The 14,922-nt window shown below is 55.4% G+C and overlaps 1 protein-coding gene across 11 annotated transcripts in view; it reads right to left on the bottom strand.

The window, feature by feature from the left end:
* Nucleotides 1–714: 714 nt before the first annotated feature.
* Nucleotides 715–14,922, bottom strand: part of DHX30 (DExH-box helicase 30) — a 28,482-nt gene continuing 14,274 nt past the window's right edge. For all 11 annotated transcript variants that reach the window (XM_065933822.1, XM_065933826.1, XM_065933816.1 and 8 more), the window contains 18 exons: nucleotides 13,560–13,690; nucleotides 12,815–12,925; nucleotides 8,291–8,592; nucleotides 7,724–7,844; nucleotides 6,858–7,007; nucleotides 4,961–5,113; nucleotides 3,847–4,683; nucleotides 3,549–3,624; nucleotides 3,359–3,463; nucleotides 2,921–3,096; nucleotides 2,517–2,723; nucleotides 2,353–2,434; nucleotides 2,089–2,282; nucleotides 1,808–1,967; nucleotides 1,548–1,705; nucleotides 1,351–1,454; nucleotides 1,134–1,273; nucleotides 715–1,041 (listed from right to left, as the gene is read on the bottom strand). In XM_065933822.1, coding sequence (XP_065789894.1) covers nucleotides 788–1,041; nucleotides 1,134–1,273; nucleotides 1,351–1,454; nucleotides 1,548–1,705; nucleotides 1,808–1,967; nucleotides 2,089–2,282; nucleotides 2,353–2,434; nucleotides 2,517–2,723; nucleotides 2,921–3,096; nucleotides 3,359–3,463; nucleotides 3,549–3,624; nucleotides 3,847–4,683; nucleotides 4,961–5,113; nucleotides 6,858–7,007; nucleotides 7,724–7,844; nucleotides 8,291–8,592; nucleotides 12,815–12,925; nucleotides 13,560–13,690 — 3,461 coding nt within the window. In that variant the 3' untranslated portion in view covers nucleotides 715–787. The remainder of the gene's footprint in view (nucleotides 1,042–1,133; nucleotides 1,274–1,350; nucleotides 1,455–1,547; nucleotides 1,706–1,807; nucleotides 1,968–2,088; nucleotides 2,283–2,352; nucleotides 2,435–2,516; nucleotides 2,724–2,920; nucleotides 3,097–3,358; nucleotides 3,464–3,548; nucleotides 3,625–3,846; nucleotides 4,684–4,960; nucleotides 5,114–6,857; nucleotides 7,008–7,723; nucleotides 7,845–8,290; nucleotides 8,593–12,814; nucleotides 12,926–13,559; nucleotides 13,691–14,922) is intronic.

The following is a 14,922-nucleotide window of genomic DNA, read 5'->3' on the forward strand; positions in this document are numbered from 1 at the left end:
GAGGGCCCTCGAGGGGGCGCTGGAGTGGTCAGTATTCTGAAGGGTGGTCTGGTCACACTTGCCTTGACAGATCCCACCAGCTGGAGCAGCTGAGAAGTCTGCCCCGACAGGTGGGCCCAGGGGCCCTGCGTGCTCTGCTCTGCCGCCATCGGGGCGGGGACGTTTCTGGGCTTCCCATTTGCTTATGGCTCAGCCGTTCCCCATGTCAATCTGTGATTCTGTTGTAACGATTTCCAGAGTAAATAAATCTCTTCTGTCCCAAACACGCAGGCCCTGTCTTTTGTACATCCTGGTTTCTACCCCTCCCTGTCCCAATCCACCCCCCTCGCTGTCCCTTTGCATCAAGGGAGGGACTGATGTGCGCCATGAGTTCTTCACCTCAGCACCCCATCTGTGAACCTGGGGCTGTGACTGAGGGTTAAGGTCTGAGTGGGCCTTGGCTGCTTATGGAAATTTCCCCTCCCCAACTCGCCTGAGCTGGGAGGAGGCACCCAGACTGAATGAGGATGCACATGGTGGGCCCTGCCACACCTGTAAGGACAGTGCAGAGACTCGGCTGGTCCAGGCTCCTGAGGTGTGGGTTTTAAGCCCCTTCTTCTGAGACTTTGGGCCCCTCCCTTCGAGCCTTCATTCTTCTCTTGGTTTGGGGAGTGTGGGCCCCAGCCCAGGGCGCTGAGGTCCTCCCTGAGAGAGGAGCCCCGCGGATAGCGATGCTCACAAGGGATAAATAGAACTTTATTTTAAATAAACATTTTCATTCTGTACATGGCCCCAGCAGAGACGGGGCTCAGTCGTCAGCCGTCTTGCGCACATCAAAGCTGCCGCAGGGCCCACGCAGCAACTCCGCCAGCAGGGCGAGCAGCTGCCCGTGCTCCTCCTGCACGCAGGGCGGCAGTGCCGCCAGCTCGCTGCGCAGGCTCCGCTCCACCATGCGGCCCAGGGCCCGGCGCAGCTCCCGCAGCAGCCGCACGGTGCGCGAGTCACCCTCCAGCCGCAGCAGGTCACTGTCACTCAGGGAAATGGTGGCCCGGCGCCCATCATCTGGAGGAAGGGAAAGGCGCGAGGAGCCCAGGTGAGGCCAGGCCCAAGGAGGCAGGGCAGCCAGAGGTGCGGAGAGGGGTGCAGGTACCCACCACGGATGTGGACATCCCCGTCGGTCAGTAGCAGCACAGCTAGTGGGTGCACCTGGGAGGAGTCCCGGACGAAGACGCTGCCGTTGGACTTGACAGCCATGAAATATGTCAGCCATCGGCTCCGTAGCCGGGTGGCCTCCCTGGGGAACAAACGGCTGGGTGAGGCCCCCTCCTGAGCCAGCCCCGCTGCCCGGCTCCACCTGACGGGGATCCCCACCTGTTAATGGTCGACTTGTGCAGCAAGATGTTGCCGGATTTGGTCCTGTACGTGACGCTGTTGGGCTTGAACTTGCCCTGCCGGGTCACCTTGCCCTGCCTCACCTGCAGGGATGAAGGGGAAAGGTGGGTGGGTTGAGCAAGGAGCCAAGATGGGAAGAGAGACCGAGGCCTGGTGCCCCCACCCCGAGGCAGCACCTGGATGAGGTTGGGGTAGAGACCCGCCATCAGCACCCCCTTCACCAGCTCCTCTTCCTCACTGTACTCGTTGCACTGGGCAGAGGCCAGGGTGCAGTCCGAGGGCTTCCCAACCAAGAAAGCCTCATAAATGTTCTCTGAGAACTGCTTGATGAGTCCTGGGGAGGCAAAATCGGGGTGAACCTAAGGCTCTGCTCACCGCACTGGCCCACTGCAAGTGGGAGGGGCAGAGGACTCAGGGCACTGTGGGGCCCGCTGACCGTGGATGAAGCGCAGGCTGGGTGCGTAGAGCAAGTTTTCCTCCAAGTAGTTCTCACGGGAGCTGCGATCCTGCCAGCGCAGCACCTCCTCCCAGCCAGACACAGCCCGCACGAAGGCCAGATGGTCACTACCACTGTCGTGGCTCAACAGTGCCTTCACCTGGTGGGGGGAGGGGTGCCGGGGTCACAGGGCAGGGGCCAGAGGGGAGGCCACCTCGGGACAGAAAGCAGTGGAGGGCCAGAAGGGAGAGAGGAGGGCGCGCGCAGGCACCGGGTCTGACCTTGTCCACCTCCGCCCGGTTCTGCAGGCTGCTGCTGAAGGGGTCTCGGGTGAGGCAGGAGACGACCACTAACAGCGGGTGCAGGCAACGGAAGATGGCAGCCAGCACGATGGCCTTGGCCAGCCGCGGGTCAGTGGAGATGTGGGCCAGGCGCTGCCCCAGGGTGGTCAGGTACTCCCGCTGGTCCAGAACCCCTGCAAGCTCAGCGGTCAGTCCCGCCCTTGAGAGCCACTCGGCAGCCTGGCCCAGCCGTGCCCCACTCACCGATCTCCTGGAGCAGGATCACGGCCTCGTCCACCGCCTTGATGTTTGGACTGTCTACAGCCTTGGAGAGGAACTCCACCGCCTACAGTGTGAACGAGGCAGAGCCTCCGTCAGTCTGCACCCCATCTGCGCGCTCCCAAGCCCCCCGCCCACCCCTGCCACACCGTCTTCTCTGGCATGTGGATCTTGGCCTGCAGCACCAGGTTCTCCAGGGGTGTACGCAGGATCTCTGGCACTTGGAAAGGGGCCATCTTCTCCAGCCGGCTCCGTGGGAAGAGGTGGTAGGCAAAGCCAGACTGGCAGCGGCCCGCCCGACCCCGGCGCTGGATCACATTGGCTCGTGACACCCACACGGTCTCCAGGCAGGAAACCTGGGGAAAGAGGCCTGTGAGCAGCCACACACACCCCAGAGGCCTTCCTCCCCACTCCCCCAGGCGTGGCCTTCATCCAACTCGACCCCTCAATGGCCCTCCCGCAAGAGGGACACAGACCCCATGAGTGCGGCCTTTCCCAGACATACGGGCCCGGGGTGGACCGGGCCGTGGCCAGGCCATGAGAGGGGCGCCACCTTGGTCTTCAGGTCGTAGCGCTCCTCCTTGTGCAGACCGCTGTCCACCACGTGCACGATGTCATTGATCGTGATAGAGGTCTCAGCAATGTTGGTGGCCAAGACGATCTTGCGTACCCCGATGGGAGGCTGCTGGAATATGGCCTTCTGGTCCATCATCGGGATGTTGGAGTGCACTGGGGGCAGCGAGAACACACTGGTCATGGGCACGCACCACCTCTGTCAAATCCTCCCCGTAAGAGGGCAGGCAAGAGTTTGGACCCTATCTTGATGAAACTGAAGTCCAGATTAGTAATATACCCAGTAGAGGTCACCAACCCGGTAAAAAGTAGTGTGGCCTGGTGACAAACCCAAGACCCTGAGCCCAAGGCGAGTCAGTCCCTGGGACAGAGGGCAGGCCTGGTGTCGGGGCCACCATCCTCGCCCACATGCTCTTACCTGGCAGGATGAGGTACTTGCTCTCGTGAATGCCTAAGGCCTCCTGGAGGCGTTGCTGGACTCCTTTGATCTCCTGCCATCCCGGCAGGAAGCAGAGGATCCCACCTGTAAGAGGCCCTGCAGGCATGAGCCAGCGGCTCCTGGGAGACGGAGGGCAGGGTGGGCCTGGGGGACAGAAGAAAGCACCCACCTGGTTCCCCACGGGCATCGATGTGCAGAACCAGGTCAGTCACGAGGTCCAAATCGAGAGCGCATTCATCCTCAGACTGCGGTGGGGAAGAGAGGCCAGTCACAGTCCCGGGGCCAGGGGTCGTGCACAGGACACGGCCACCGTGACTTGGTGAGGCCAAGGCACGTGACACCTCACCTCCAACCCTCACCACACCCTTGTCAGGCAGGCCCGGTCCTTGCCATTTCTAGCAGGGAAGGAGGGGATCCGGGAGGACAGGCCAGGCGCCTCGGCAGGGCGGGGCGGGCGCACCCCTCACCTCGTGGTGCCGGTGCCGGTGCGGGTACTGGTGCTTCCCCAGCTTGGCCAGGATGTCCTCCAGGTAGTGCTCCTTGACGGGGTACATGAAGCCGGGGACCTTGATGACAGGGCAGCCACCAAAGTAGCGGGAGAAGCGCTCGTTGTCGCCGGTGGCGCTCATGAGCACCAGGCGCAGAGCCGGGTTGAGCCGCTGCAGGCCCTTGAGCAGGATCAGCAGGAAGTCCGTGTTCACGTCTCGCTCGTGCACCTCATCCACAACCACGTGGCTCACGCCCTCCAAGCTGGGGTTGCTCTGCAGCTTCCGCAGCAGGATGCCCACCGTGCAGAACAGCAGGGCCCCTCCTCGGGCCGGAGGCTTGCTTTCCAACCGCACCTGGAAGCCCACATTCCGACGCAGGGACGGGCCCAGTTCGTGGCTGACCCGCTGGGCCACAGACACAGCCGAGATGCGGCGTGGCTGGGTGATGATCACATTGCAGCGTGCACCGCGGCCCTCGGTCACGTAGCGCTCCAGCAGCAGCTGGGGGATGCGCGTGGTCTTCCCACAGCCCGTGTCCCCAGCAATGACCACCACTGGGTGCTGCTCAATGGCATTGAGGATGGTGTCCCGATGAGGGTCCACAGGGAGCTGGGGTGCCTCCTGCCAGACTGGCCCTCGCCGCCGCCACAGCTCCAACAGGCTCTGGCTCAGACGCAGCTCCTCTGCTTCTGACAGCGGCACGTAGGGCTTGCCTGTGATGGGGTCACTCAGGGGCCCCGAGTCCTTGCCCAAGGGCAGAATGTCCTCACCTTGCAGCCGGAGCTCTGAGGAGATCCACGAACTCTCCACGGGGTACTGGGGGACAGGAGAGGCAGACGAAATGATGACGCGGAATACTTCCTCCTTTACCCACAGCCAGTCCCTCCACGACTCACACCTTGACCAGAGGCTGTGGTCCAAGCTACCGAGCAGGACTCAGTCCCTGACTACCCTGGGACCATTTGTGGGCAAGACTGGATGGCTCGGGGCCAGGGTGCTCCCAGGCCACCCCAGTGGGGAAGCAGGGGGTCACTGTCGCCTACTTCAGGTGAAGGCTATGGGCAGGTGAGGGGGAACATGGGGATTCTCTTACGTGGTTCAGGAAAGTTTCGATCTTGCGGAGGATGGGCTCAGGCACCTGGATGGTACATGGCCGGCGCTGGGTCTCACCCAGCTCTCGCAAGGAGGCCAAGTTATACATGGCGTGGGTGAGCGGCTCGTTGTTTCGGTCCACCAGTCCCAGGCTCTGTAGAGGGGACACGGATGGCTCGGTCTAGGGCCCACTCCCCAGAACTGGCTCAGACCTGCTCGGCAGCTCCAGAGAAGTCCTGCAAAGCAACCTCTTTTTTTTTTTGTCCCGTCCCAGAGCAACCTCTTTTCTAAGAGATTTTTCGGTTTGGACTGACATGGTGCAGGAGGGAGAAATTAGGAACCAGGAAAATGTTAAGTCTCCACCAAAAAGTTGAAAACATTCAAGGAAAGTTTAAGACCTGATGTATCTGAGTATTAATCAGAGCCCCCAGCTGACCAGGTCCATGCCCCTGAGAAACCGCTCCTTGAGCGGCAGGGGCCCCCCAACAGCAGCCCACTCTCACCTCCATGAATTCCCAACACAAACCTCTGGGCCAGGTGGGTCAGGCCCTTAACAACCCCATAACACAGCCTGCAAGCTCCTCCGCTTTCTCTGCGCACCAAAGCCACAACCCCGATCCCCCCCACCAACCTTTCAAGTTCAACTGCCACACCACCTCCTACCCCTGCATGATACCCAGTTCAACAAATGTACGTGGAAATTCCTGTAAGTATCTACTTACACAACTTGGTAAAATAAGCCACTGAAAGGGAAACTTGTTTTATTTCCACGTATACCCAAGACCTCCCCCCCCAGAGGTAAAACAAAGCATTTCAACACATTGGAAAGCCAGCCATTTCTCTCATACTCTGTCAGGTCCAGATTCTGCACCACTTCTAAGGAAGTCTACCCCTGCAGGGAGCAATCACCTTCCTCTAGCCTCCGAGTCCCAGGAACAAAAGAGGTGCCCACAGGGCCACCCTGCTGCAGGAGAGGCCCCTGTCCTTTCCCAAGACTGAGGATATGTCTGCAGTTTCTGCCTGCAGGCATCCAGGTGCTTGCAGAACACGGCTGCCCCTGGGAAGCTTGCTCCTTCCTGAGACAGATGTCTACCATGCTTGGGTCATCTTCTCATCACTGTTTTTGTCGGATTAAAATACAGACTTCCTCAAAGTCCTCCCAGTGAGCCCTACTTCTGTCCTCTTGAGTCACAGGTAACAACACAGCCACTGCCTCCCACCACTTACCCGACCCCATCCCTCTTCAATTCTCCAGGATCTCGCTATTTCTCCCCATTAGTCGTATATGATGTTCAGTTCCCAGAGCCAAACGTGCACCAAAGGTTTCTGTCCATTTGGAGTAAAACACGGTGTCTTTCCTCTTAGTCCGCAAACCAGACCTCCACTGGGTTCAATGACACCCACGACTGGGGAATCATCTGATCTCCAAAGCTGCTTCAAAACGACTGCAGGCTGTAAGCCATATTGCCTTCGCCTGATTGTTGGTCCCCTCAGTCTGCATCCCACATGAAGTCACACTGTTCGTGTTGGCTACAAAGCCCAAGTTACCAAGATCTTTCTAGATACCAAGCCTGGCCCCCAACAGAGACACCATTTCTCCAGCTCCACCATTCAGAACAATGAGCGTGTGTCTCCTCCTGGTTTCACCCGGGTTCCAGTCCACAGCGCTGAAAAGGCTGAGCTCAGAGCAAAGCCCCTCTGGAGGAAGTGTGGAGAAGCCCTGGAAACAGCGCCCCCAGAGCCTGACAGACAAGGCAGGGAGACCAGCTACTTCTGTGCCCAGGCCAAAAGCCTGGCAAAGGTGAATTTCACTTCCTGGAAAAGTGGACCATTTGCCAAGGGTAGCAGGGAGCTCCAAGACACCTCATGCATCACACCAGGGACCCTTCCGCACTCACCTTCAGTTTCTTACAAGCCAAGGCGGCCGCTTTATTCTCTGCCTCTGCTTTGCGACGCCCCTTGGCCACGAAGGTCATGGGACAGGGCCAGAGGAGGGTGAGGGTGGCCAGCTTGGTCTTGGTGCCCACAGTATGGAACTGCATGAGGTTCTACAACAGGGCGAGAGATGGGGTTACAGACGGCAGGGAACGGGAACTTCTAAGTGTTCTCAGAGTGCCGAGGAACCCAGATACGGATTTAATCTGCATCTGAGCAGGTACCAAACATCAGCCACGAAAGAAGTGCCACTGAACAGGCAGAAGACAGCTCCGTGAGGCCAAGTTCCAGGATCTTGGCATGGTTTCACAGGAGATGGCATCTGGGCAACGCCCCTACCTGCCCTCCTAGCCCACTGTCCTCTCAGCACTTTCAAGGCACACAGGTGTGATGGCAGCTGTGGGTGGAGGCTGTCAACACAAGCTAAGAGCCAAGCACATCCTGGGGCAACAAAAAGGCCTTGTGCCTGGGGAGAAGCTCCGAGTAACCAAAGCCCCTCGGCCGGGCAGTGAAGATGAAAACCTTAGCAAGTCAGCCACCCGCTCCCCGACCCGCCACTGGTGCCCACACTCCTGGAACAGATCTGGGGTCTCCACTTCTACATTCTCTAGCCCCCTCCCAGGCTCCAGTGTCCTGACTTCCATTCTGCCGCTGCTGCTTCACCCTCCAAGGACCCCAAGCTCCTTCAGCTGGCCCAGGCTGGGCTAAGGGAACGGGCATCTAAAGCCTCCCACAGACCTACAGTCTCCCTCCCACCTGATCTTGGGGAAACCCAGACTTGAGCAAGCCGGCTCCGCACTCACACACACTTTCAGGAGACCCAGCTCACCTTGGCTGTGGAGGAGGATGTTGCTATCTGAATCACCTTGGCCAGAAGGTTCTTGGGAAGTGGAAACTGGGTCAGAGCCCTGATAGCACTGTCGTCATCTGTCATTTCAAAGGAACCCCCCCTGAGAGGACCAAAAGTTCAGGTGAAAAATTGCTCTCTTCCCAAGCCAGTTTCACCTGCTCTGAAACCCAGGGGCTGCCGCGGCGTCACTGCGGTGGGCAGCCAGGTGAGGGCATTGTCAGCTGGCCTGTGGTCCTCTCAGACACAGCACACGGGGCGTGCCCTCAATCCCCCCAGACACACAGGAGAGCGAGCAGCGGGCAGGCAGAGCAGGTGCCGGGCCTCTGAAGGGCTCAAGTGTGAGCTGGAGGGAAGGCCCATGCTGCTGTCTTGCAAGAGCCCAGCCAGAGCACGCAGCCGCAGCTGGCCGTCCCCCAAGCAGGCAGATGTACTGTGAGAGAGGCTCAGGCAGGGGTCTCCCATCTCAGAGAAGGCTCCCAGGGAATATGCCCCCACCCCACGTCAAGGCACAGCCGTTTCCCCGGCCGCCCCTGCCCCTGGCTGTACCTGGAATCCCTGAGTGGGGCGTGGGAGTCCTGCTGGGTCATAGACAGAAATTCAGTGACATCGATGGTCCCTTCTTCTAGCTCTTCCTCCTCATCCTCCTCCTCCTCCCGACCCAAGGAGCGGGACAGGCCCCCAGGTCCCCCTGGCCGGATGCTCTCAGGATTCAGCTGCCGCCAGGAAGTGGGTGGCATGGTGGGTTCTGGGCGCCACCAGCTGTCAGCCGGAGAGCCAAAGCGATCGGCTAGCACGCGGTATTTGGCTGCATCAAACAGCTCATTCCGGGGACCCAGCAGACCCCAGCCCTAGGGGAAAAAGAGGGGCACTGTGAGGGCCCATAGCACCCTCACAGCGCAGGCTGTTCAGAACCTGCCCAGTTACCCTGCAGGTCCCTCATGTGTGGAAGCCACGCTTTTTCACCTGCCTGCTCACCTCGAGCCTGGCCCAGAACTGGACGAGAGAGAGCACTTAACCTGTCTAGCATCAACAGATGAAAATGACAAGGTAAATTCTTATAGCTGTTAGACAAAAGACCAAGAGACTAAAGAAAAATCCTCATCAAAAACCCCACAGGGCAACAGGAAGCAGATGCATTCACAAAGTGATCTAGAAAGCTTCAGTGAGGGGGGTGATTAGGAAATATGACGTCTATATTGTAAAACAGATATAACTCTGAAACAAGAATCCTATGCCGGGAACCTATTCTAGAACTAACACCAAACGTTTTTAAAGCCATTTATACAAAATTATTATTTTAAAACATTCTCTTCTAGAGAAAATGAAATAAGACATCTGCCGAGTCTCTAATGTGGACAAACCAACACGCCTGGCACTCTGGGCACCACCAAGAGAGGACGCCAGGTCCTGGCCCTCAAGAAGCTCTGAATCCAAGAGGCAGAAGAGAAAGGCAGAAAACCAGAGTCCAAGGAACAAAACAGTAAGCAAGAAGCTAGAACAAACAGGAGCGGCACAGGAATAGAGCACAAGGTTAAAAAATTCAAGTTGAAAAAAAAAAAAAAAAATTCAAGTTGGCAGTGGTAGAGACAGCAGAGGTAAGCCGCGGATGAGCCAAGAGGCGTTCAGACATGTGATGGTGGGCGCCAGAATCCAGGCGCTGCTCCAGTGTGGCTTCAGCCCCGCCTGACTCCTGACAAGCTGAGGAGTGACCACTCCCTTCTTAAAACTCTCCCCTCAGGTTTCTGAAAGAACCAGCTGTAATTTAAAATGGTATCAGGTAAAGCGTACTCACAACAGCAACGGTAACCATATATATACATTTTTAAAAGGTACAGAACTTGGTAAAAGGACGCAAACTAAGGGCGTTCCTGTGATGAAACATTTTTGCCCAAGGAGAGCAAAGCCGCCCACATTAAGCCATGTAACGTAACTCCGGTCAAAGTGTGGATGGACTCTCTGGGCCCTTGATAAACTGTCAGATCTCTCTGGAGGAACACACGAGGATTCTAGGACAGTAAGATGCTGTGACAGAGGACAGGAAAAGGGCACACCACACACAGCTACACGGAGGAAAGCCACACCGCTCGGGGCGTGTGGGCGCCTGGCCCAAGGCTCGGCTTTCGCGCCTCTGCCTCACTGTTTACAGGGACTGTCTGATGATACGGTCTATCTGATGATACAGTCTCCCTTGGCCTCCCCCAGGACGACAGCATGCTTTTCCTCCCTGCCGCCCACTCACCTCCCACCCCGCTCCCTCCACGGACTGCTTCCCTCCCAGCGGCTCCTTGTGCCGACTCAAGCTTCCCCACCGCCCGCTCTTCCTCCTGCCTTCGCCGTCGGACCCTCCGCTGTCCTCTGAGCTCCTTAACACCCCAGAGAGAAGCTCCTGCACCGCGGTTCCTGGCATCCGCACCGGTCCTGGGCCCCCCTCTCTGGTCTCGCCTGACCCTGCCGCGGCGGCTGGGGACTATTCCTAAAGGCAAACTCAGCGTGTCATTCCAGCAGGCACCACCAGTCAGCATCCACAGATCAGTCAAGACTCCTACCGGAGACACCTAGTAAGTGTGCTGAGGACGTGGAGACGCTGGAACACTAGTGTCCTGCTGGGAAGGCACAGTAGTACCGTCACCATGGAAACACTACGGCAGTTCCTCAAAGAATGAAGAATTACCGTATCATCTAGCAATTCCAATTCTGGGCATTAAGAGCAGGGTCTCGAAGGGTATCTATACACCCAAGTTCACTGTGGCATTATTCACGCTGGCCAAAAGGTGGACCCCTAGAGTCCATCGATGGATGAATGCATACACAAAATGTCATATATACATACAACAGAATATAGTAGGCTTTAAAAAGTCAGAAATTCTGACCCTTGTTACAACATGGATGATTGAGGACGTTATATTAAGTGAAATAAGGCAGTTACAAATTTCACTTATATGATGAGTAGTCAAATTCACAGAAACAGAAAGAACTGGGTTGGCCAAAAAGTTCGTTCAAGTTTCTCCATAAGCTGTTGCAGTGGTTGCCAGGGGCTGCGGAAGGGACCAGCACAGAGAGTTGTTTATTGGGTGCAGAGATTCAGTTTTGCAAGTGGATGAAGTTCTAGAGATTGGCTGCTCAACAATGTGGCTGTGCTTAGTATACTGAACCATACACTTCAAAGTGGTTAGGACAGTAAACTTTTTACACAATTAAACATACAAACAGGACTACGAGCAGAGACAGGGGAGAGGACAGGCTGGGGAGGACTGTGAGCACAGCTTGCCGGGCATGGTCTTGGCTTAAAGTGCCTCTTACATTCAGGCACCTCTTCCCCTCGGCACTACTGACATTTGTGCTTAGTCACTCAGCTGTGTCTGACTCTTTGTGACCCCATGGAGTGAAGCCTGCAAGACTCCTCTGTCCATGAGGATTCTCCAGGCAAGAATACTGGAGTGAGTTGCCATGCCCTCCGCCAGGGGATCTTCCCAACCCAGGGACTGAACTCAGGTCTCCCATATTGCAGGCGGATTCTTTACCATCTGAGCTACCAGGGAAGCCCAGGGACATTTGGGGCTAGGTAATTCCTTGTTGTAGTGGGCTGTCCTGTGCATTACAGGACATCTAGAAGTATCCCTGGCCTTATACCAGCAGCATTCCTCTTCTTGTGACCACCAAACACGCCTCTAGACCTTACGAAGTGTCCCGTAGGGGGCAAAATCACCACAAATTGAGAATCCCTGAGATGAGGCACTCAATGAGGGATGGCAAATTCCAAGACATTAAACAAACAAAGGATGGTTGAACTTCTGAGAGAGAAGATATCCACAGCAGGAAGAAGCACAAAAAAAGAGATATTTACAGAGAGTGGGAGAGGAAGAGGAGCTTGGAGTGAGCCAGAGAAAAGGAGAGCAGGTATACCCAGCGGCTGAGAAAGATGCCCCACGGCGCCAAAGCCACAAGACATTCAAGCAGAGTGAGGACTGGAGAGAGGCTGTGAGCCTGGCAAAGCTGCCCGTCAGCCGACAGTCACCACGAAACCCTGCAAGGATGTGAAGGGAACTGGAGACCACAGCAAGGGCTGCGGCATTCGAGCGGAGAGAATGCAGACCACAAGCACAGAGAGCTGTGTGCAGGGAAGCTGGGCCTGGGGAAGGGATCAGAACACTGAAGGCTTTTTTTTCGGCTAAGCCTCCCTACTGCTTGCAGGATCCCAGTTCCCCAACCAGGGATCGAACCTGCACCCTCGGCAGTGAGAGCGCAGTGTCCCAACCACTGGACTGCCAGGGAATTACCCAACACTGAGAAGTTTTGATGCCTACAGAAAAGAATCAGATGAAGAAGGATTGGAAAATTAAATAAAAGGGTGAGAGGTGGGATGGAGAAGATGCAGAGAGAGGAGAGAGAAAAGAGAAGAGTTGTATGGAGACCCAGGATGGGAAGAGGGACTTTCCTCCTCAGATCCAGGAAGGAAGCAGGACAATGAAGTCTGCAGACTGTGAGCAGGAGAGAAGCTGAAGGAATGCAGCTTTGTCCCTGGCAGAGCAAAGACCAGGGAATGTGAGGAAGATCCAAGGATGGCATAGCCATGAAGGGAGTCAGTTAGGGAGGGAAAGAAAGACTGAGAGCAACAGTGAAGAGCTGGTAACTGCTGCCTGACCAAAAACTCAACGCAACCCATGTCCAATCAGTGGGAAGTGATAGAGAAATGACTATTACTCTTTCATTGTAAGCAGGAGGACTATGGGGCCTCAAGGAAAAACCTATATGAAATAACAGAGAGAAAAACAACAGAAGCCAAGATAGAAGTCTATCAGTACAAAGGGAGTGCCCTCCACAAAGAGGTTCTTCGCTGTGGTTTCTGAAACCACAGAAAGTAACTAACTACAGAGGCAAGAAAATAATATTCATTTGTTCCCTCAATGGCTGAAGCAAAAAAGGAGCCACATGATGAAAAGGGCTCAGGACAGGTTGAGTGGTTGAACACTCTGCCATCCTAAACCTAGGAGCACCTGGTCCCAGGAAGACCATTACTGCAAGAAGTTCCCAGGAGGGAGGTCTGCGTGGTTCTCCTGCGGGGAGGGTCACCTTGAACAGCTGACAGGCCGCGGCTGCAGCCTGCCTCTCAGCGTCAATCTTCTTGCTGCCATAGCCTTCTACCTCCACGCTCTTGGGCCACTTTATGTGGAGGGTGACTTTCTGAGGAAGAGAAGAGAGAATTAGAACCCTTGCCTCTCTGGACTACAAAGGTATTACAAATCACACGGAGAATCCACAGGAAAGCTACAGACCTCATGGCAGCAGGGCTGAGTGCAAGACAGAACCCCGACCCCATCATTAGCTCCTTGGAAGGCTCCAATCCCCCCCCCAACCCCCACCAAGCCACTGTCCCACCTCAAGTTGCTTTGCTTCTTCAAAGTGCCATGTTCCAGTCAGAGGGCAAGGTGGGACCCACCCTTATTCTTAAAAATCTTCATTCAGAATGGTTTGCCTGCATGCTTCCTGGTCCCAGGACCTACAAGACTCTGGGAGCAGGAATTATCATCAACTCTAACCCTCCACAGTTCCAGGAAGTTGAGGAGGGATCAGTACCAGGACCCACTACAGTGGCCTGTCACACAAAATGTGAGAACGTCTCGCTTCACTTGCCCATGTTTCCTTTCCCTAAACTAGACTCTTCTCCAGACCTAGCTTTGTTCTGAGATTCTCTGCTGACCATTCTCAATTCAAAAAACCTACACTACGGTCTCCCTGACGAGAAATCTGGGGGAGAAAAGGGCACCTGGTTTCCTTCCTGAGACTCAGACCAACGTGTTTTCCTGCCACCAGTTACCTTTTTCTTCGGTCCATTTGTGTGCACGTAGACCAATTTGTCTTTTGCATGTGAGATGCCAAGGGCTCTTCCAATCACACTGTTGAGAAGATTTTTGGGCTGTGGAAACTCTTTTAATAGGTCCCTAGAAGCTAAGAAAATAAGGACAAAGCATTATAGTTGTGTTGTTTTAAAAACTCTGTGGGGTATGTTTCAGGGCAACCCTGGGCTGGATACTGAGGATGTTGGCTCGTGGCCCCAAACCACCCAGGAGCATCTTAAAAAGGAGGGGCAAATGGCTTCAGGGTTTACAGGGGACAGTGGAGCTAGACCCACTGGACAAGCATCTCCTTGTGAAAGAGAAGGGCCAATGCCCCAAACACCAGAGGGGAACCAGCCAGCATCCTCTTCCTCATCCAAGCTCCTGACTTCACACATCAGCTACAGAAGCCTACATGGCAGCAACCCCCCATAATCTGATGTCTGAAAGAAAGCACTAAACAGAAAAAAACAAAACAAAATAAATCACACACACACACACACAGGAGATCAATACAGTGCAAGGCCCCTCCTCAAACAACAGATACACAGAAGGGAGGGAAGGCTGCAGTCTCAACACCAGGCCGCAGTTCTCAATCACCTCAGCACCCTGCCAAAGGGCTCCCCTTTCAGCCAGATTATGTGTAGGGACACTGATTAGAGACCTCCAGAGCTGAGCCACAGGCACGAGCTGGTCCTCCCAGGAGTTCACTGCAGTGAACCAAGTGGAGGCAGGATGCATCAAACATCATGAGAGATACCTTACATTTGTTTACTTGCACCCAGGATCAATCCCAGAGCACAAATGGGTGAGATGTCCACCTAGAGGCAGCTTGTGCCAAACAGAGGACTTAGAGAAACCATGAAGAATCCTGCTGAGAGTGGCTGAAAACAGAAGGAAGAGTCCCGAAGCACCACAGTGGACCTTCAAGAGATGCAGGGTCAGAGGAGATGGAAAGCTTTTTCATTCTCCACCCACAGTGTCTGGCTTATAATTCAGCTCCAGAAAATATTTCTGTAGGGCCTGTGTGTGTGTGTGTGTATATATACATATATGCACCTGTGCACATCAATCATAAGTCATGTGGGGAACGTCTTCACAGCCCTTCACACTGATCCCCACAGAACACACGAGAATGGCCGTGGTGTTGGGAAAGTCTCTGTGTTCTGAAAACGCTCCTCCACAAGCTGTGCTGTAACTCTGCTGCCTGGGTTCAAACTGTTTCCGTGAAGCAGACTCCCCTGTCAACTAGCCAAGAGAGAAGATTCTGCCTGGCCCTATCTCCTTCTGAAGGATAACTCTTAAAACTACTAAGAATCAAGTAGCCAAGAAACAGTATGTAAG

Source organism: Muntiacus reevesi, chromosome 4, assembly GCF_963930625.1.
Source record: "Muntiacus reevesi chromosome 4, mMunRee1.1, whole genome shotgun sequence".
Classification (NCBI taxonomy): Eukaryota; Metazoa; Chordata; class Mammalia; order Artiodactyla; family Cervidae; genus Muntiacus; species Muntiacus reevesi.